At 40.7% G+C, this 22,025-nt stretch overlaps 1 protein-coding gene across 3 annotated transcripts in view; it reads right to left on the minus strand.

Moving 5' to 3' along the window:
- primpol (primase and polymerase (DNA-directed)) overlaps positions 1-22,025 on the minus strand; it is a 40,289-nt gene that overhangs the window by 2,987 nt on the left and 15,277 nt on the right. The window contains exons 5-13 of one of the 3 annotated variants that reach the window (XM_059644841.1): positions 20,388-20,526; positions 18,144-18,291; positions 12,700-12,987; positions 11,868-12,030; positions 10,914-11,011; positions 6,784-6,867; positions 6,000-6,108; positions 5,243-5,325; positions 5,093-5,139 (exon numbers count right to left, since the gene is read on the minus strand). In XM_059644841.1, coding sequence (XP_059500824.1) covers positions 5,093-5,139; positions 5,243-5,325; positions 6,000-6,108; positions 6,784-6,867; positions 10,914-11,011; positions 11,868-12,030; positions 12,700-12,987; positions 18,144-18,291; positions 20,388-20,526 — 1,159 coding nt within the window. Of the gene's footprint in view, positions 1-5,092; positions 5,140-5,242; positions 5,326-5,999; positions 6,365-6,783; positions 6,868-10,913; positions 11,012-11,867; positions 12,031-12,699; positions 12,988-18,143; positions 18,292-20,387; positions 20,527-22,025 lie in introns of those variants that run through there. The other 2 variants (XM_059644840.1, XM_048525818.2) reach the window with 2 other exon arrangements.

Below are 22,025 nucleotides of genomic sequence, written 5' to 3' on the forward strand. Positions count from 1 at the left end.
GTACCTGGTGCTATGATGTTGTGGCCATAACAGAGACATGGGTTTCTCATGGGCTGGAATGGTTGCTGGATATTCCAGGGTTTAGAACATTTAAAAAGAATAGGGAGGGGGGAAAAAGAGGAGGGGGTGTAGCACTACTAATCAGAGAGGGTATCACAGCTACAGAAGCTTCCATTGTCGAGGAAGATCTGCCTACTGAGTCAGTATGGGTGGAAATTAGGAACAGCAAGGGAGTAGTCACCTCGTTAGGGGTTTACTACAGGCCCCCCAATAGCAGCAGGGAGATTGTAGAAAGCATAGGTCGACAGATTTTGGAAAAGTGTGGACGCAGTAGGGTTGTTGTAATGGGTGACTTTAACTTTCCTAATATTGATTGGAACCTCCTCCGAGCAGAAGATTTGAATGGAGCTGTTTTTGTAAGGTGTGTTCAGGAGGGTTTCCTAACACAGTACGTTGACAGGCCGACGAGGGGAGAGGCCATTCTAGACTTGGTGCTCGGAAACGAGCCGGGGCAGGTATCAGATCTTGTGGTGGGAGAGCATTTTGGTGATAGTGACCATAACACTCTCTCATTCTACATAGCTATGGAGAAGGAGAGGATTAGGCAGAATGGGAGGATATTTAATTGGGGAAGAGGAAACTATGATGCGATTAGACACGAGTTAGGAAGCATGGACTGGGAGCAGTTGTTCCATGGTAAGGGAACTATAGACATGTGGAGATGGTTTAAGGAACAGTTGTTGGGAGTGATGAGTAAATATGTCCCTCTGAGACAGGCAAGACGGGGTAAGATAAAGGAACCTTGGATGACGAGAGCGGTGGAGCTTCTAGTGAAAAGGAAGAAGGTAGCTTACATAAGGTGGAGGAAGCTAGGGTCAAGTTCAGCTAGAGAGGATTACATGCAGGCAAGGAAGGAGCTCAAAAATGGTCTGAGGAGAGCCAGGAGGGGGCACGAGAAAGGCTTGGCAGAAGGAATCCGGGAAAACACAAAGGCATTTTACACTTACGTGAGGAATAAGAGAATGGTCAAAGAAAGAGTAGGGCCGATCAGGGATAGCATAGGGAACTTGTGTGTGGAGCCTGAGGAGGTAGGGGAAGCCCTAAATGAGTTTTTTGCTTCTGTCTTTACGAAAGAAACGACCTGTGTAGTGAATGAAACCTTTGAAGAGCAGGTGTGCATGCTGGAATGGATAGAGATAGAGGAAGCTGATGTACTGAAAATTTTGTCAAACATTAAGATTGACAAGTCGCCAGGCCCGGATCAGATTTGTCCTCGGCTGCTTTGGGAAGCGAGAAATGCAATTGCTTCGCCACTTGCGAAGATCTTTGCATCCTCGCTCTCCACTGGAGTCGTACCTGAGGACTGGAGAGAGGCAAATGTAATTCCTCTCTTCAAGAAAGGAAATAGGGAAATCCCCGGCAATTATAGACCGGTAAGTCTCACGTCTGTCGTCTGCAAGGTGTTAGAAAGGATTCTGAGGGATAAGATTTATGACCATCTGGAAGAGCATGGCTTGATCAAATACAGTCAACACGGCTTTGTGAGGGGTAGGTCATGCCTTACAAACCTTATCGAGTTTTTTGAGGATGTGACTAGTAAGGTTGATGAGGGTCAAGCTGTGGATGTGGTGTATATGGACTTCAGTAAGGCATTTGATAAGGTTCCCCATGGAAGGCTCATTCAGAAGGTCAGGAGGAATGGGATACAGGGGAACTTAGCTGCTTGGATACAGAATTGGCTGGCCAACAGAAGACAGCGAGTGGTAGTAGAAGGAAAATATTCTGCCTGGAAGTCAGTGGTGAGTGGGGTTCCACAGGGCTCTGTCCTTGGGCCTCTACTGTTTGTAATTTTTATTAATGACTTGGATGAGGGAATTGAAGGATGGGTCAGCAAGTTTGCAGACGACACAAAGGTCGGAGGTGTCGTTGACAGTGTAGAGGGCTGTTGTAGGCTGCAGCGGGACATTGACAGGATGCAGAGATGGGCTGAGAGGTGGCAGATGGAGTTCAACCTGGATAAATGCGAGGTGATGCATTTTGGAAGGTCGAATTTGAAAGCTGAGTACAGGATTAAGGATAGGATTCTTGGCAGCGTGGAGGAACAGAGGGATCTTGGTGTGCAGATACATAGATCCCTTAAAATGGCCACCCAAGTGGACAGGGTTGTTAAGAAAGCATATGGTGTTTTGGCTTTCATTAACAGGGGGATTGAGTTTAAGAGTCGTGAGATCTTGTTGCAGCTCTATAAAACTTTGGTTAGACCGCACTTGGAATACTGCGTCCAGTTCTGGGCGCCCTATTATAGGAAAGATGTGGATGCTTTGGAGAGGGTTCAGAGGAGGTTTACCAGGATGCTGCCTGGACTGGAGGGCTTATCTTATGAAGAGAGGTTGACTGAGCTCGGTCTCTTTTCATTGGAGAAAAGGAGGAGGAGAGGGGACCTAATTGAGGTATACAAGATAATGAGAGGCATAGATAGAGTCGATAGCCAGAGACTATTTCCCAGGGCAGAAATGGCTAGCACGAGGGGTCATAGTTTTAAGCTGGTTGGTGGAAAGTATAGAGGGGATGTCAGAGGCAGGTTCTTTACGCAGAGAGTTGTGAGAGCATGGAATGCGTTGCCAGCAGCAGTTGTGGAAGCAAGGTCATTGGGGTCATTTAAGAGACTGCTGGACATGCATATGGTCACAGAAATTTGAGGGTGCATCCATGAGGATCAATGGTCGGCACAACATTGTGGGCTGAAGGGCCTGTTCTGTGCTGTACTGTTCTATGTTCTATGTTCTATGTTCTAACGATACGCAAGACTTTTGCAGCATATTGCTTCACATTCCTGACTCATGCTTTGTGTCACGTAAACATTGGAGAGACAAGACTGATTGATTGTGTTCCGAAATACAGTGAAAAGCTTTGTTTACAAGCGGTACAGGCAGATCACAGCAAGCAAAGGATGTACAGATCAAAATGACTTCGAAGTAGACAGGTTACATTACATGAGGCGAGAATTCATTCACAGTCTGATAATGGCCAGAAACAAGCTTTTCCTGAACTTGCTCATGCATCTGTTCAGACTTCTGTATCTTCTTCACAGAAGAGGTTGCAGGAAGTGATTACCAAGGTGTGGATGAGTCTTTGATGCCCTTCTGCGGCAGGAAGTCATGTGAAAAGAGTTCATTTTTGGAAGGTTAGCTTCTGTGACAGTCTGGGCTGTGCACACAATCTTCTGTAGTTTCTTATGGTCCTGAGCAGAGCAGTTGCCATACCAGGTGATTTTGCACCCAGACAGTATGCTTTCAAAGGTGCATGTGTCGAAGTTGGTGAGGGACCATATGAACATAACCAAATTTCCTGAGCCGCCTGAGGAAAAAAAAGCGTTCTTGTGCTTCTTGAGTGTCGCATTTACATGGGAAGTCCAGAACAGATCATCTGTTATTGTCACTCCGATGAAGTGCATCAAGTTCACCCTCTCAACTTCAGTTCCGTTGATGTAGATTGGACCGTGTTCTCCTTTATTTCTGAAGTCGATGATCAGTTCTTCAGTTTTGCTGACGTTGAGAGATAAATTGTTTTCATTGCACCATGTCACCAAGCTCTCTATTTCCCTTCTATATTTTGACACGTTGTTTGATATCCATTCCACTACGGTGGTGTCATCAGCAAACTTGTAAACGGTGTTTATTCAGAATTTGGTGACACAGTCATAGGTGTACAGGGTGTTCAATATGGGGACAATAAATTCATCCTTGAGTGAAGTCTCCAGTGTTGAGTGTTGTTATGGAGGAGGTGCAATTACTATCCTCACTGATTGCAGCTGATGGTTCAGAAAGCTGAGGATCCAATGCAGAGGGCAGAACTGTAGTCAATGAACAGGAGTCTGATGTAGGTGTCTGCGTTGTCCAGATGTTCCAGGGATGAGTGCAGGGCTAGGGATATGGCATCATCCGTATACTTGTTATGCTGCATGTTCTGCAGTTTCTGACACACTCTTGTAGCCTTTTTTGGATGGCTGACCTGATTTAGTTTTTAGTAAATGCCAATTGATTCATTGACAGTAATATCATTAAATTTCATATTGTTGAATAGGTAATCAGTTTTGTAGCTACACTGGAACAGAAACAAAGTTTCTGCTAAAGCTCAGCATGGTGTTGGCCATCTGTTCTGAGGAAGAGTCACCAGACTCCAAATGTTAACTATGATTTTTTTCTTCACAGATGCTGCCAGACCCGCAGAGCTTTTCCAGGAACTTTGTTTTTGTTCCTGATTTACAGCATCTGCAGTTCTTTCAGTTTTTACTTTTGTAACTACACTGGAGCAAGTTGGCTAAGGATAAGGATAGAAGACTTTAGCAATATTGCTGAATTATTGTTTGGTCTCTCAGCCTTTGCAGTATCTAATGCTTTAGGTTATTTCTTTATCAGATGGAATGCATCAAACTGGCTGAAAATCAGTGTTTAACGCTGGGAACCTGGGGAAAAGATTGAGATTGATCATTCACTTTGGACCGAAGACAGCTTCAATTGCTTCACTATTGTCTTTTGCATAGATGTGTTGAGCTTCCCCATCACTGAGAATGGAAACCATTATAAAATTAGCTTACAATTTCAGATTTTTTAAATTGTCTGATTTAACAAATTCTTCTTGAGTTTCCAAATTACTAGTGCAGTGACTACACCATTACCTATTTCTAGGGGAGCATTGTTTAAATTGTGTTCAGAGAAGGCTACTTTGTAAACTGTTATTTGAATCTTACTGATCCATATTTTAAGTAGAGAATGTTCACTAATCTAACTCGTCCACCTTAATGTTTGGAAGAATAAGTCTGCTTGTAGTTGAGTGCACTTCAACATATTCTAAAAAATAGTAACAGGAAAACTGGTCCACCTTATATATTTAAATATTAGACTTAGCATTTTAGTAGGGATAGAAGTGATTAGATCTTCATCAATACAATGTAATAAGATGCTTCATTTGCTAAATTGCAGCTTGACAGGCTTATTCAACTGGAAACTGATTATTACAAGCTCAAATAATTTATTGTCAGCTTCAATAACACTATTTTGATACTGATCTAAGCATTTGTTTCATTACATACCATATCAACGAGAAAATCCAAACAGCATTCCTGGGGTATTTGGTGACCTTGAATTTTAAAGGAATTTAGCATACGTTAGTCTACAGGAGACTACTACTGCATTATCTAATGAAACTTGCAATATTCAACATAATAAAATACACTTCTTACTTTCAGATCTGAATTTCTGAGTTTGGCAAACAGGATCGTAACATTTCTGGTACCAGATTCCTTTCTTCAAGTCAACCACAATCCTACAAAATAAGAAAATGCAACAAAATATGATTTCCTACACTAAAAGTTTGCTGCCAGCCATTAATAAGTTGCAGAACTCAACCATGCACTATATTTTTCTGCAAGAAATAAGAACCATTTTTTTTTTAAAAACTTTAAATCAACAAATTTTACACAAGTATTAGCAGTGAATGCTGAGGGCTTTTTGTTGAGAGAAAGTTAATTGCAACACAAGAGGTGAAATCAGACTCACCAGGAGTATATTTTATGACAAGTGGTTTTTAGAGTGGAGAGTACAGTCTTTTCAAATCTTTTCATCTTAGTATGCTTTCACTAAGTAGCTGTATCACCTTTCAAAATATTTTAGAAACTAGTCCAATTATCTGTACTATTTCTAAGTATTTAAGCACGTGAGAGTTAGTGTTTCAGGTCAACATCACTTCATCAGTTCTGGAGGTCACTGATTCTTTCTATCCAGATGCTGCATGTCCTGCTGAGTGTTTCCAGCATTTTTTGTTTTCATTTCAGATTTCCAACAGTGGTAGTATTTCGTCTGTTTCATCTGGAACCTTCCAAGTTTATATGGATCAAGTACTTAGTGTATTGAGACTGACTTGTTACATTTTGAAGATGCAAAAATGATTGCAGAGAAGGCTGCTTAAATCACTTAACAATTTATGTGAACTGTACTTACATAATGTGGTTGCTTTTATGAGCTCTTCCAATGTTGTCACACCAGTGGTTTTTGCTGATGTCATATACAATCAATTCTTCGGAAGAGAAGTAATTCCATCGACGCAAGGCTAAGGAAATAAATTATATTAAAGCCATTTTAAAATCAGTGTAATGTGAAACTAATATAGAACAGTATAGCACAGTACAGGGCCTTCGGCTCAAGATGTTGTGCTGAACTTTTACCCTTCGGTCTATCCAACCTCCACCCCTGCCTTATACTATCATTGCTTTTATGAGCTCTTCCAATGTTGTCACACCAGTGGTTTTTGCTGATGTCATATACAATCAATTCTTCGGAAGAGAAGTAATTCCATCGACGCAAGGCTAAGGAAATAAATTATATTAAAGCCATTTTAAAATCAGTGTAATGTGAAACTAATATAGAACAGTATAGCACAGTACAGGGCCTTCGGCTCAAGATGTTGTGCTGAACTTTTACCCTTCGGTCTATCCAACCTCCACCCCTGCCTTATACTATCATCCATATGCCTATGTAATCGCCGCTTAAATGCCCCTAATGAGGCTGACTCCACTACCCTCTCCAGCAATGCATTCCACACCCTGACTACTCTGAGTAAAGAACCTACCTCTGACGTCTCCCCTATATCTACTTCCACTCACTTTAAAACTATTTCCTAGGGTGGAGGTAGCTCTTATGAAGGGACAAAGTCTCTGGCTGTCCACTGTCTATACCTCTGCTTTACTAACGAATGGGATTAATGGTTGAAGGTATTGAAACTTACCACCTTGTATTCCTCCTTTGTTTACTTGATGAGTGATAAAATTGTCAATCTCTGGGTACGGTGAACAATGGTAACCAAACATATCTGTAAAACAGAATTCAGCCTTGATAAATATGTATAATTATCATTCTTGGTATTTGGATTTTTTAAAATAGAGGCAGATGGATTTTGATTTCTGCTCGGAGAAGGATTTTCTTTAAATCATTTGAAACATTGACCAAACGCACCATCTCCGAGTTAAAATATGATTCAGTCAGGTGCCCAGCAGGATATCTATAATATTATCAATTCCATCGATTTTCAGGAGAACAGTCACCCTAATAGAAGTGCTTTAGATTGTGAAGTCTTGACAGAGTTTGTACAGAAGTTTTCAAGTTATCAGAAGTGAAAAGAGGTTCAGCCCAACAGAATTAGAAAGTAGGGAAGGCAATGGTGCAGTATTATTGTTGCAGGACATGGATATGCTCTGCGTCCCAGATTCAAATCCCACTATGGCAGATTTGAATTAAAGAAAAACAGGAATTAAGATTTAATAATAACTGGTAACCACTGTTAATTATCATAAAGCATTGTTGTAAAATGCTTCTGGTTCATTAGTGTCTCCAATTTTTACTTGGTTTAGTCTACGTGTGACTCCAGCCCCATAGCAATGTCACTGAGTGTTCACTGTCCAAAGAAATGATAATAGAAAGCCAGCTGGTTGCATCAAAACTACTAAATGATCTTAAGGTCACTGGAAACAACAACGGAAAACTCAGCCGTGATGACCTGCAAAGTTTTCTTTAATATTTGGAAGTTGGAACTAAAATTGAAGAGCACTCTCTCAGACTAGTCCACAACAGCCTGATGTTATCTGTAAGATAGGATTTTGTGAGTATGGTTATTTTCTAGACCACCACCATCTCTGGGTATGCCGTATGTAGGACAAGTCCAACAAATATCTTGGCACAGTGGTATACAGTCAGGAAGGGATTACCCTTCGTGTCCTCAACATTGCTTCCAGACTCCAATAAGTCTCATTGCAACAGGTCAAACATGGGCAAGGAAATATCTTCTGTCTTCTGCTCCCCACATGACTGATGAATCATTACTCCTCCATTTGTAAATTATTTGTAGGAAACCTGGAGGGTAGCAAGGACATAGAATATACATTGGATAGAGACTTCCATCATGAAGAGTGGCTCGCCATCACCTGAACTGACTGAGCTGGTTGGTTCCTAAAAGACGTACCTGCTAGCCAGGATCAGCAAGTGAAGACAGAACCAACAGGAAGGAAAAATATACTTCTCCTCATCCTCCCCAGTCTATCTGCCATAGATGCAGCTGTCTATGACAGTATCAGTATGGCTGACCACTGTTCAGTCACATGGAGAAGTTCTTTCCTCAGACAGAGGATACCCTCCATGTGGCATGAAAAGTTACCATTGCCATACTGGACCACAGGGCAGAGAGGAGACTTGTGGTGGTTTACCCTGAGGCTCAACATGCTTCAGGCAAGGGATGAGGTTGGGAAGGAGAATGCATCATGGCAACTTCATCCAGCCAACAAAGCTAACAACTCTTCTCCCCCACCCCTGCGCTGAAAGAAAAAAGTATCCAACCTTGGGATATATTTCAAATGGATCTAAAAACTGGGTATTCATTAATTGTATTCAACCATAATCTGTAACATCATGGCCCAGTAAATTCATCACTCCATCACTATCAGAAAGCCCGGTGATCAATTCTAGTTCAATGAAAACTGCAGCACAGTGTACCAGGACCAGCACCAAGCGAACCTAGAAGTGTCAACCTGACAAAAGGTACAAAATGGAACTGCCTGAATACCAAACAGTACAACAAACAAGTGATAAACAGGGCCAATCAATCCTACAATTAATGGACAAGATCTGCAGTTCTGCCACATCCAGCTATGAATAGTGGTGGGCAGTTAAACAATTCATTAGAAAAGGAGGCTGCACAAATACCCCCATTCTCAATGATCGGGCTGCCCAGAACATCATTGCAAAAGAGAAGGCAATTTATTTTCAGCCAGAAGCATCAAGCAGATGATCAATTTTCGCTTTACTGGCTGGGCCAGCACCTGTTGCCAATCTCTAATTACCTCGATCTAATTAGTTGGCAAGGGCAATTTCAAAGGGCAATTAAGAGTCAACACCACATTGCTGTGGGTTCCAGGTCACATGTAGGCAAAACCAGGCAAGGACAACAGATTTTGTTGTTTCATTAAAATCTTTCATGGAATGAGTGTTTACACAAACAGAAATCGCTCTTAGTCGCACAGACTTGCAATGTTAATTTAGATTTCTTCCCACAGATGTTGTCAGACCTGTGGAGTTTTGCTAGCAATTTGTTTTTGCTTCAGATCTCCAGCATCTGCAGTTCTTTGTTTATATAAATGAGTTTTTACAACAGTTGACATTTACATGTTTGTCATCAGGTGAGCTTTTAATTCCACACTGAATTCAAATTTTACCAAATACCATTGTGGGATTCAATCCCATGTCCCCAGAGTATTAGCCTGGGATTTTGGATTACCGGACCAATGACATTACCATTAAGTCACTGCTTCCCTGGATGCCAGTTTTCAGCTAATTCATGAAATTCACTCCACCTGATATTAAGAAATGGCTGGAGGGATTGGATACTGTGAAGGCTATAGAAACATACAATATTCTGGCAATAGTACCAAACACACATCTTCTAATGCTTGCTGTGTTCGCAGCAAAGCTATTCAAGTACAGCTACAATATTTGCATCTACCTGACAAAGCGGAATTGTACAGGTATATCCTGTAAATAAAAAGTATGACAAATACAGCCCATCAGTTTACTCTTCATCATCCACAAGATGTCATCAACAGTATTATCAAACAGTATTTGCCGAGCAATAACCTGTTCACTAATACTCTGTTTGGGTTCCACCAAAGCCACTCAGCTTGATGTCATTACAGCCTTGATGGACAAGAGAAGTGAATTCCAGAGTGAGGTTAGAATGATAACCTTTGACATCAAGGCCGCATTTAACCAAGTGTGGCATCAACAGTGAAGAAGGTTATCGATGATTACAAAAGGATCTTGATCAATTGAGTCTATGGGCTAAGGATCGGTAAAACAAACAAAGTTAGGACTTATACAGTTAATGGTAGCGTTCTGGGTAGTGTTGCCAAACAGAGAGATCTAGGGGTTCTTAATTCTTTGAAAGTTGCATCACAGGTAGACAGAGATACCAATGTGGGGCTGGAGGAACACGGCAGGCCAGGAAGCATCAGAGAGCAGGAAAGCTGAAGAAAGGTGCTGATCTGAAATGTCAACATTCCTGCTTCTCTGATGCTGCCTAGCCTGCTGTGTTCCTTCAGCTCCACACAGTGTTATGTCTGACTCCAGCATCTGCAGTTCGTGCTATCTCACAGGTAGACATGGTGGCTAAGAAAGCATTCAGCACACTAGCCTTCAGTGCTCGGACCACTGAGTATAGGATTTGGGATGTCATGTTGCAGCTGTACAGGTTATTGGTGAGGCCACGTTTGGAGTGCTGTTTATAGTTCTGGTTTCCCTGATATAGAAAGGATATTATTAAATTGGAGAGGGTTCAGAAAAGATTTAGCAGGAGGTTGTTGGGACAGGAGGGTTTGAGGTATAAGTAGAGGCTGGATAGGCTGGGACATTTGTCACTAGAATGTAGGAGGTTGAGGGGTCACCTTATAGAGGTTTATAAAATCACAAGGAACAGAGATAAGGTGAATAGCAAAGGTCTTTTTCCTAGGGTGGGGGAGTTCAAAACTAGGGGACATATTTTCAGTGTGACAGGGAATGATTTAAAAGGGACCTGAAGGGCATTTTTTCACATAAAGGGTAGATTTTATGTAGAATGAACTGCCAGAGGAAGTGGTAGATACAAGTGCAGTTACAACATTTAAAACATTTGCATTCATACGAGTAGGAAAGGTTTCGAGGGATATGGGTCAAATGCAGACAAGTGGGACTAATTTAGTTTGGGAAACATGGTTGGCATGGACCGCAAGGGTCTGTTTCCATGCTGTATTCTCTATGACTCTGTCCTTACAACTACAACCAAAACAACCTTAAAAGGTCACCAGTTTATACATCTAATTTTTGTAAACAAATTACCTGAAGCAGAAAGATGTGGGTTGTCTTGAACGTGCCAGGCTTTGGTTTCCTTTGTATCTGAGCTATCACAAGTCAGAACTGTCATGCTGTCACAAAATCTGAAATTTTTATAGTAATTTCATTGTAAAAGTTTGCAAATGATATTTACTTTTAATTGTATTAACACATAACATTCTTTCTGACATCTAACATGCATCAAATTTCTACAAGTCAATTTGAAATATTGAACTTTATTAGCTTGTCTGGATCACATGAATATCTAGGTTATTAAATGCTATTTGTTGTACTCTTTGAACATTGTTTACTATTTATTATTGCAATTCATTACGGAAAGTAAGGTGCAATGAAAACAGTAAATTTATACAATCAGGAATATGGCTTGTTCAAACATAACAGCCCATGGTTTGAGAGAAAAGATTGATAAAACTATAATTTCTTGATTGATCTGTACAAATCTATATTCTTAAATTTGAGAAAACAATCTACTTTGTTGAGAAAGTAGAAAAGGAAGTCTAAAGATGAATTTTTATTAGCTTACATTACTTTCATTGAAATTTCACATATTTCTAAAGCTTTTCTTCTGAAAATGGCAAATTTTCATTTATGTAGGATTTCATTGCATCTCCCTGAGCCTCATATATAAGTTAGTTTCAAGCGATGTTTAAAAAAGTTGAACAGCCCATGTACAAATGTGACACCCACAGTGCATTATGTTAAAATATCTGTTAATAGTGGTTGAGTGAAAAAGATTTGAAGGGACCCTGGGAGAACTTCAATTCTTATCAAGATCTTAACATATAAATGAACAGTAAAACAATGACAACTAAAATTTTAAATCATTTTATGTAGTACAATTTTGAATTTACAGAATTCAGAATGATAGCTCTGCATATTGCAAGGGAGATTTTCTCCCCCCTACTTCTCAAAGATTACTGAAAATTATGGATGCTCTACCTGACATTGCTGACCAAAGAGCGGAGAAAAAATTGCTCCTCCCTAGAAACATTCTTTTCAGGCTCTGGAACAAACTGATTGTCTTCAGCAACTTCAAAAGAAGTATTCTTTCCCAGTTTGGATGATTTATACAATCGGAAGTTTCTGTTCTTTGTGTACACACCTTTTTAAAAGATGATAAAGTCAATGCAAAGCAACTAATGGAAGGAACTATGAGGTAGAATTTGAATTTGGGCAAATAGTTCCTTGCATTACATAAAGTGCAACTGTGATTAACTGTCAGAGAAAAGTAAACTATTAATATATCTGACTTCCTCCAAAACTACTTTGTCAGCATTTTCTACTTGTATCTCAGATTCCCATTAGCTGCAGAACTGCAGAGGGTCATATTAGACTCAAATGTCAACTCTGTTTTTCTCTCTCCACAGATATTGTCAGAACTACTAGGTTTCTCTAACATTTTGTGTTTGACTCAGTAAGACTAGGCTGTTACTAACCTAGTGTAACTCTTAAGTATCTATCAAAGTGACTCCAATTTACCATCAATCTGATTGCGACACCTCATAAAACCTGCCCCATTGTTTTTTTTAAACCTAAACATTAAAATTAAAAAGTTAAGAAACATAAAACCACTTTTTTTGATAGTAGCCTATGGCATAATTAGAATGTATTCTCCCATTGTCTCCTTGTGTTGCACACTGGCCACATCCTGCACAGCACTGGCTAATTGAGTTCAGCTAACTAATTGAATTATTCCTTGACGGGTCCAAGAGGGATCAGTTATTTCTTGATTATTTACTGCTTATATACATTGAAATTAAAATGTTTTTACCTAAATCCACGAAGAGTTGGTCCCTTCCGCATATATCCTTGACAATTAGAAATGACAAATCTGGGTCCATATTGCTCTCCTCTGATTTTTCCAACAATGCAGGCCTCATCCTTTTTGAGGGGGAGTTTTCAGAACCATTGACACTAAAATCCTTCCTCCCGTCTTGAGTGACTTGAATAAAGGTGTGATTTGATAGCAATACATTACCACCAGCATCTTGGTCAGTTTTTCCACATCTTTTTTCCAACAGTCTAATCACTGGCTGCAAAATTGTTCTTATAAAATTTCCTTAAATAAAATGCAAATCTCAGTTAATTAGTACAGTTATGGAATAGTGGGTACAATAATTTATTGCATACAATTACTTTAATTTCTTCCTTAAGGCATTTAGAACATTTTATTTTCAACAGCCAGATCTCTTCAACGTGGAAACACTACAAACAAATGTATTTTAAGGGTGAATTTATACCCAAAATGCCCAGGTAAATTCAATCAAAAGAGTGACAAATAAAGGAAAAGTTACTTCCATAGAATTGGCAGAATTTCTGAGCTGCTCCACCAATCACAGACTGAGTATTTCTCGTAAATTGCTCTTAGAGGGAGAGAAATAATGACCCAGGGGCAGTGAATGATAGGAAAATGTGACAGCTGCCCGTGGAAGCCTTTTGATGGGCAGCTGTGGTTGCAAAGTTGTCAATCGAGAGTTCCGTCTGCCAGGTCTGAACAAGGCTGTGGGGGTAGAAAGTGACTGCAAGAAGGGCTGGGGAAATTAAAAAGGGCTGCAAGGGGACAGGGGAGGAGGACAGAGATTGCAACAGGGATGCTGGGATTGGGGACACAGATTTACAAGACTGGGGAAAACAGAAAGACTGAAATGGAGAGTGTAACGGTTTCAAATCTGCCAACTAATGAACAGCAAAGTAAACTGGAAATCACTGGTAATGAATTTCAACTGTGGAACCTCTCACTTAATGCTACATACTTTAAAATGCTACTTATCAGGCTAAATTATATTGTAATAAACATTGTTTCAGAGATAGTACGAGCTGTAGATGCTGGAGAATCTGAGATAACAAAGTGTAGAGCTGGATGAACACAGCAGGCCAATAAGCATCAGAGGAGCAGGAAGGCTGACGTTTCGGGCCTAGACCCTTCTTCAGAAATGGGGAAGGGGGACGCGCGCTGAAGATGGATAGAGGAGAAGATAGGTGGAGAAGAGATGGACAGTTCAAAGAGCCGGGGATGGAGGCAGTAAAGGTGAGTGTAGGTGGGGAATTAGGGAGGAGATGAGTCAGTCCAGGGAGGACGGACAGGTCTAGGGGGCGGGATGATGTTTGTAGGTAGGAGATGGGGTTGGGGTTTGAGGTTGGAGGAGGGGATAGGTGGGAGGCAGGACAGGTTAGGGAGGCAGGTGATGAGGTGGGCTAGTTTTGGGATGCAGTAGGGGGAGGGGAGATGTTGACGTTTGTGAAGTCCACATTGATACCATTGGGCTACAGAGTTCCCAAGCGCAATATAAGTTGCTGTTACTGCAACTTTCAGGTGGCATCGTTGTGGCACTGCAGGAGGCCCAGGATGGACATGTCGTCTGAGGTATGGCAGGGTGAGGTGAAATGGTTCGCGACTGGGAGGTGCAGTTGTTTAGTGCAAACCCAGCGTATGTGTTCTGCAAAGGGGTCCCCAAGCCTCCGCTTGATTTCCCCGACGTAGAGGAGGCCACAACAGGAACAGCGGATGCAGTATACCACATTAACAGATGTGCATGTGAACATCTGCTTGATGTGGAAAGTCTTCTTGGGGTCTCGGATAGGGGTGAGGTGTAGGGGCAGGTGTAGCAATTCCTGCGGTTGCAGGGAAAAGTGACGGGTGTGGTGGGGCTGAAGGGGAGTGTGAGCGGAGAAGGGAATCATGGAGAGAGTGGTCCCTCCGGAAAGCAGATAAGGTTGGGGAGGGAAAAATGTCTTTGGTGGTGGGGTGGGAGTGTTGGAGGATGATGTGTTGGATCCGGAGGTTGGTGGGGTGGTACATGAGGACGAGGGGGATTCAGGTTTGGTTGTTATTGCGGGGAAGGGGTGTGAGGGATGAGTTGAAGGAAATGCAGGAGCATGACTACTGAAGGGGGGGGGAAGTTGCAGTCCTTGAAAAACGAGGACATCTGAGATGTACGGGAGTGGAATGCCTCACCCTGGGAGTAGATGTGGTGGAGGTGAAGGAATTGGGAATAGGGGATGGCATTTTTGCAAGAAGGTGGGTAGGAGGCATTGTATTCTAGGTAGCTGTGAGTGTCAATGGGCTTGAAATGGATATCAGTTTCCAGGTGGTTGCCGGAGATGGAGACAGAGAGGTCCAGGAAGGAGAGAGAGATATTAGAGATGGTCCAGGTGAACTTAAGTTTGGGGTGGAAGGTGTTGGTGAAGTGGATGAACTGTTCGAGCTCCTTGTGGGAGCACGAGGTAGCGCCCATACAACAATCGATATAACGGAGGAAGAAGTGGGGTTTAGGGCAACGTAGGTATGGAAGAGGGATTGTTCCATGTAACCTACAAAGAGGCAGGCATAGCTTAGGCCCATGCAGGTACCCATGGCCACCCACCTTGTCTGTAGGAAATGGGAGGAATTGAAAGAGACGCTGTTGAGGGTGAGGACGAATTTGGCTGAGCGGATGAGGGTGTCAGTGAAGGGACACTTGTCGGGCCTGCAGGACAGGAAGAAGCGGAGAGCCTTTAGACCATCTGCATGGGGAATGCAGGTGTATAGGGAGTGGACATCCGTGGTAAAGATGAGGTGTTGAGGACTGGGGAAATTGGAAGTTCTGGAGGAGATGGAAGGCATGGGTGTTGTCATGGACGTAGTTAGAGAATAGACAATAGATGCTGGAGTAGGCTATTCGGCCCTTTGAGCCAGCACCACCATTCATTATGATCATGGCTGATCATCCACAATCAGTATCCTGTTCCTGCCTTATCCCCACAACCCTTGATTCCACTATCTTTAAGAGCTCTATCCATTTCTTTCTTGAAAGTATCCAGACAGTTGGCCTCCACTGCCTTCTGGGGCAGAGCATTCCATAAGGCCATAAGACAAAGGAGTGGAAGTAAGGCCATTTGGCCCATCGAGTCCACTCTGCCATTTAAATCATGGCTGATGGGCATGTCAACTCCACTTCCCTGCACTCTCCCGTAGCCCTTGATTCCTTGTGAGATCAAAAACTTATTGATCTCTGCCTCGAAGGCATCTAACGTCCCGGCCTCCACGGCAATGAATTCCACAAGTCCACCACTCTCTGGCTGAAGAAAGGTCTCTTCATTTCCATTTTAAATTTACCCCCTCTAATTCTAAGGCTGTGCCCACGGGTCCTAGTCTCCCCGCCTAACGGAAACAACCTCCCAGCGTCCACCCTTTCTAAGCCAAACATTATCTTGTAAGTTTCTATTAGATCTCCCCTCAACCTTCTAAACTCTAATGGATACAAACGAAGGATCCTTAGCTGTTCATCATACGTTAAACCTACCATTCCAGGGATCATCGTGTGAATCTCTGCTGGACATGCTCCAAGGCCAATATGTCCTTCCTGAGGTGTGAGGCTCAAAATTGGACACAGTATTCTAAATGGGGCCTAACTACAGCTTTATAAAGTCTCAATATATCTCCATATATCCACCACTCTCTGGGTGAAGAAGTTTTTCCTTAACTCTGTTCTAGTTAGGGAGTTCCTGGACCAAGGGAGAGAAAATGAAGTCGAGATAGGTGGAGATAAGTTCAGTGGGGCAGGAGCAGGCGGAGACAATGGGTCCAGGAACTCCCTACCTGGTTGGTATGTGTAGATTGATGACTTGTTACAGGTTTTAAGCTTGTCAGCTGCTTAAAGAAAACATTTTTGTTGCTATCTTATGCTAGTTGTCTTGTGGCAATTTAAATACTGTGATATCTGGGAAATAACCGCTTTCCATGTGTGTTGTGACTTTAACTTTAATGAAGATTTGATAATTGTTGACCATATTGATAAATTCTTCCAATTCTGCACCTGGGCAAGTCCAAAGACTCTACATTTCAAAATAAAGACAAAAGGTGTTGTTATGACATAACTAAATCACTTAATAGATGAGCTGGTGAGAATGAAAAGGAGACACTAAAGACCAAACAGTAGCCCCCAAAGCAAAAAAAGACTAAAAAAAATCTTACAAGCCCTCGAGAAATAAAAATTTGTGCCCTGGCAGAATCATATTTCCAATGTATGAAAATAATCAACAAGGTAACGGTAGGCTGTGGCAAAGGGGGGACTGCCAGGGATTGCAGTTTTGAACACTGGTATCATCAGACACAGTCATTCAGCACTGTATTTCTTCTCTGTACATGCACCCAACCTTCTCTTTCTCTCCTCTTGGCCTTTGCCTCCTTAACTTCCCATGTTCTCACTTCCCCCTGTTGAAACATGTTCCAATACTGTTCTTTTTCCAGACGTCATGATGTAAAAGGCCTGAAACTGTACACTAGCATGTCTCCAGATGAGTGCACATGCACAGGTGTGCATATTAGCAGACACTGTTCAAGTGAAATGTTTGTTTACTTAATGGATTTGTTCTTGTGATTTGTTTTGTATCATTGAGTCTGTTATTTTTCAATAGTGACAAAACCATGGACTGGTAATTTATTTTCTTCCATGATGCCTCCTTAGTAATTCCTATGTTGGATAATAGCTAAATAGGAAGAAGAAGGAAGGGCAGCACGAATTCCAAGCGACACACCATCCGAACTTGAAATTATGTCACTGTTTCTTTGCTATTGCTGGGTCAAACCTTGAAACTCTCTTCTGAACAGCGCTGTGGGTGCATCTACCATGCCGTCAACTCAAGTGATTGAGTGGGCAGCTCTCCACCAACTTCTAAAGAGCAACTAGGGTTTGGGCAATGTTGGCCAAGCTAGCAATGCACAAACTCCCTAAATAAATAATACAAAAGAAATCGATATTGAAACCAAATGGTGAATATGAAAAATCAAAAATAAATGGGTAAAATGCCTCATCGGGGGTTATCTGGAGCTGTCTTTCAGAAAACTCCAGATGGATGAAAGGAAATTGATGGCCAATTCAGTTCTGAATAAAACGAAAATATACAGAGCTTGAGATATGCTATCTAAATCAAACCTTTCCCCACTTTTGGTCAAAACCACTTAAGGCTGAATAAATATTTTCATTAACTGCAAAGAAGGATAGATTTTACTAAATAATTTTCCAGCCTCACTATTGTTTATCCTGATCCTTTGCCATTAGCCATAGGAGCTGAACAAACTTCCCAATATGCTGCAGACACAGTAACATTATGAGGAGTCTGGATAAAGCACTGGCTATCACGGTGCACATCTGTTGATAACGGGCTGTGTGGCCTTTGTTGCGATATGAGGACATTGAACCTTGTTAAGAGAAACCAGATTCTGAGAAGACTTACCAACATGCACGTTGTTCTTAAAGGCTGCATTAGAAAGATGAAATATTAGATGTCGACTAAATTTTTGATGTGTACTGGAGTCCAAGTTCAAAACGTCTTTCACTGAACAGTTTACCTTGTATATTTCTTCCAACTTTTGACAAACATACTGAATGAAAGGAAGTAAAATTTTGTTGTTAGTACTTGATCATATCAGGACATTGTAAAAAGGCTTTGTGTGGTTGTGTACCAAGAAGAAAATTCTATATTTAAATGTGATACACCATATGATTTTTACTGTACCATCCTATTTAACAGAATGTAATCTTAAATCATGGAAAAGATTGTTCTAGCAAAAATCAAATTCAAGTAAACTGTATTTACTAAAGAACATTTGGAATATTAGTGTTTTCATTTGCTGGGGCTGAATTCCATGCTATTCAGAAGTACTCTATAATCTACATCAATTTTTTTTAAATGTTAGGAAGTCACTAAGCTACATGGATACTGCTGGTCCAATAATATAACATTTACATGTACACATTTTCTGGTAGCGGTCATCAGACAATAAACAGAAGCTTGAAACTGGCTAACCCTCATCCCACTAACCTCAGGACATTAATATTAATTGTAGTTCCACTTCCCTTGCTGGGTGAGATCTGTTAACTCAAATTTAACTTGAGACTTTATTTTTGTGGCTAAGTAATTCGCAAAACCCACAGTTATTATATTTTTGTTTCATTTGTATACTTGAAATATTTTTGTAAGAAATCCATGACCTGGTTGACCTCTGCACACAAATAGGAATGAACATTGAAACTGGGGACAAAAACTAAAATGGGACGGGTGGAGAGGTGGAAAATGAGCCAAGAACATGGACTGGACTGGATGACAACATTTATGGAGGGTAATTACCTGTATTCAGCTCAGAAACAAAATGCTGCTGCAATTAGCAAGTGTATGATTGTTCTAGACACTGAACTAACATGGTCTGAATGGCTTTATTCATTTATAATTAGAATTGTAATTAGGTTTCTTATCACATGTACTCAAGTACAGGAATACAGCGAAATGTACAAAATCACCAGTCCCAGCATAATCTTAGGTACAAAGGTATCTAGGTACAAAGTTACATCATAATGTAGAGACATATCTGAATACATGGTATCAGGTTCCACTTGAACACAGACGACACCAAATTCCATTTTCCCTCCACCTCAGCATTGTCAGATTGTTTGCTTGAGATCTAGTCTTGGATGAGTCAAGCACTGAAAATCTTTGACTTCTGACCCAAACCCTGTAGCCTTGACATCAGTTATATTTCTTTAGTACTTTCATGTCAAATCAGATTGTTTCCAATTTTAGAATTTTATCTAGTGCTGTTCTAAACCACTAAGCTCATTTTCTCTCGGTCACAAAGACTGCATTCCTCCATTCTGCTCAATACCACATTCTTGAGGGCAACTAGGAATCATCCATCTCTCTCTGTCACCGATCATATGCTATCAAAATTATTTTTCGTTTGTTCATCACCCTTTGATAGCTCAGAAATCAATGCAATGCCATGTATGCCTAATTTGCCTCATATTTTCCCTCATTCACAAACTTCACTAAGCTTCACCGTCCAATTCAAGCAACCTGTACTACATCTCATTAGATCCCAATTCCCCAGTGCCTCAAATTTTGTAGCTGTCTTTGAAAATCCAACTCTTTTACCAAAAATCTTTTTTTCACTTTGACATAGTTTATTATTTGCTTACATTGGAGGTTAGCACTACTGCCTTGCAATGCCAAGGACTAGGGTTCAATTACACCCTCAGGCAACTGTCTGTGTGGAGTTTGCACATTGTCCCCATGTTTGTATGATTTTCATCCGGGTACGCTGGTTTCTTCTCACAATCCAAGCATGTGCAGGTTAGCAAGATTGGCCATACTAAATTGCCAATAGTGTCTAGGGATGTGTAGTTTAGGTGGGGTTAATGATGGGAAATGCAGAGTTACAGGGTAGCAGGATGGATTTAGATGGGCTGTTCTTTGGAGGGTCGGTGTGGACTTGTTGGGCTGAATAGCCTACTTCCAAACTGTAGAAATTCTATGAACTCTAACCTAGCCTGGGATTATTTTTACATTAAAGTCACTGTATATATGTAAGGGTTTTTTTTTGGATCTAGTGAAACTGATCTAAAATAGACAAATAAAACACTTCAATAAGAAGAATAGCCAAGATAAGACACTAAAGATAAACAAATATATTATTATCAGCACCTGGATTAACTTTGACACAATTTGCTTCCCATCACATTCTGAATTTGCTTGTTTAATGAATTCCAAGTCAAAATACAAATGGCAGACAGATCCTTCTGGAATTATTTCATAGCAATGCATTAATGACTTCCGATATTTCCTGCAAAACAATAATGAAATACGGTAAACTAGATGTAAATTCACTTTTGTCTGAAAATTTGAAGATATATGTCTTGTTAACAGCTTTTGAAATTGAAGGTTACAAGTTTTCTAAAACTTCAATTCAAAATTCAAATATCAGACTGTATAATAAGCCACTTCAACACTAAAAGCCTTGTTGTAAAACTTGATTCAGCAGAGACAAAGAGATTAAATATAACCTGAGTGATATAGTAATTCTGCTAGCCTGGGCAAATTCAATCTTGCTCCAGAAGCAGCTTGAAATTTGCCCTTTTAAATCCTTAAGGTTCCAAGTGTATGTGACTGTTGATACTCCTATTACTGACATGCTTATACATTACCTAAAGAATTAAAAAATTATTCCACTCAAGAATTCATTAATAATTATTGAATGCTTACACATGACAATAAATGATTCAATGTAGAAATACAGTGAAAAGTGTATACCTTCGCCAGACATACACGGTGCCATTCACCTTAACTTAGAATAAGACAAGGAAAAAGAAAAGATAACTTAAGAGAGTCCAGGATGACACAGTGCGCAGCTGGAGGAACACAGCAGGTCAGACAGCATCAGAGGAGCAGGAACGCTGATGTTTCGGGTTAGGACCCTTCTTCCCGACCCAAAATGCCAGCTTTTCTGCTCCTCTGATGATGCCAGACCTGCTGTGTTCCTCCAGCTCCACACTGCGTTATTTCTAACTCCAGCAACTGCAGTCCTTACTATCTGTTAAGAAAGTCTAACTTTCCTTTCCAATGCCACTCCAGGCTTTCCAGCCCTTGCCATGCCTCCGCCACAGTCCCACTAATTAAGTGCAAAATACGTAGAAGGATTTCTGTTAGGATGCAACTGACATCCAAAAATGCAAAGTTTTGAAGAACAATATTCCTGAAGTTCTACTCAAACCCATTTGTGAATCACTGAATGCAAAATCTCCCATAATCCAGAGTATTTTGGCAGTGTTTGAAAATGTAATACTTTATAGTTCTGTTTTAAATTTTTTTTCCTTGGTATATTGAAGAATTGTGTTGGTGAAATGTGACTAATGAAGCTGAAAACCAATTTCACACAAAAATAAGCATTTTAAATCAATGGTCATCAATACATCTATGAGTAGTTGACATTATATCACTGATTAGGACCTTAAATAGTTGTTTTATCGCACAGAACTTGAGTATTGCTGAATAAAAAAAACAAAACATTTTGTCAAAACTTTTAGTCTTGCACTCTTTAATTTGCCAGAATTTGCAAGTTGAAAACTAAAATTTATACTGTATGCAAAGAAAGTGTTGATTGGCTGGCAAGTGGATTCTGATTCTTAGAGGCATTGAAGGATGCACCCATTGCTGACAATTGAAAGTTAATTGTCAGAATTAAAATTCATGTACCACATTACACATTTGTGTGAAAGGCAATCAGTACTTTTGGTTTGATGGCATCATTCTGTTAGTGGCAGACATTTTTGGATTGTTCCTGTA

The sequence above is a fragment of the Stegostoma tigrinum genome, chromosome 3, assembly GCF_030684315.1.
Source record: "Stegostoma tigrinum isolate sSteTig4 chromosome 3, sSteTig4.hap1, whole genome shotgun sequence".
NCBI lineage: Eukaryota > Metazoa > Chordata > Chondrichthyes > Orectolobiformes > Stegostomatidae > Stegostoma > Stegostoma tigrinum.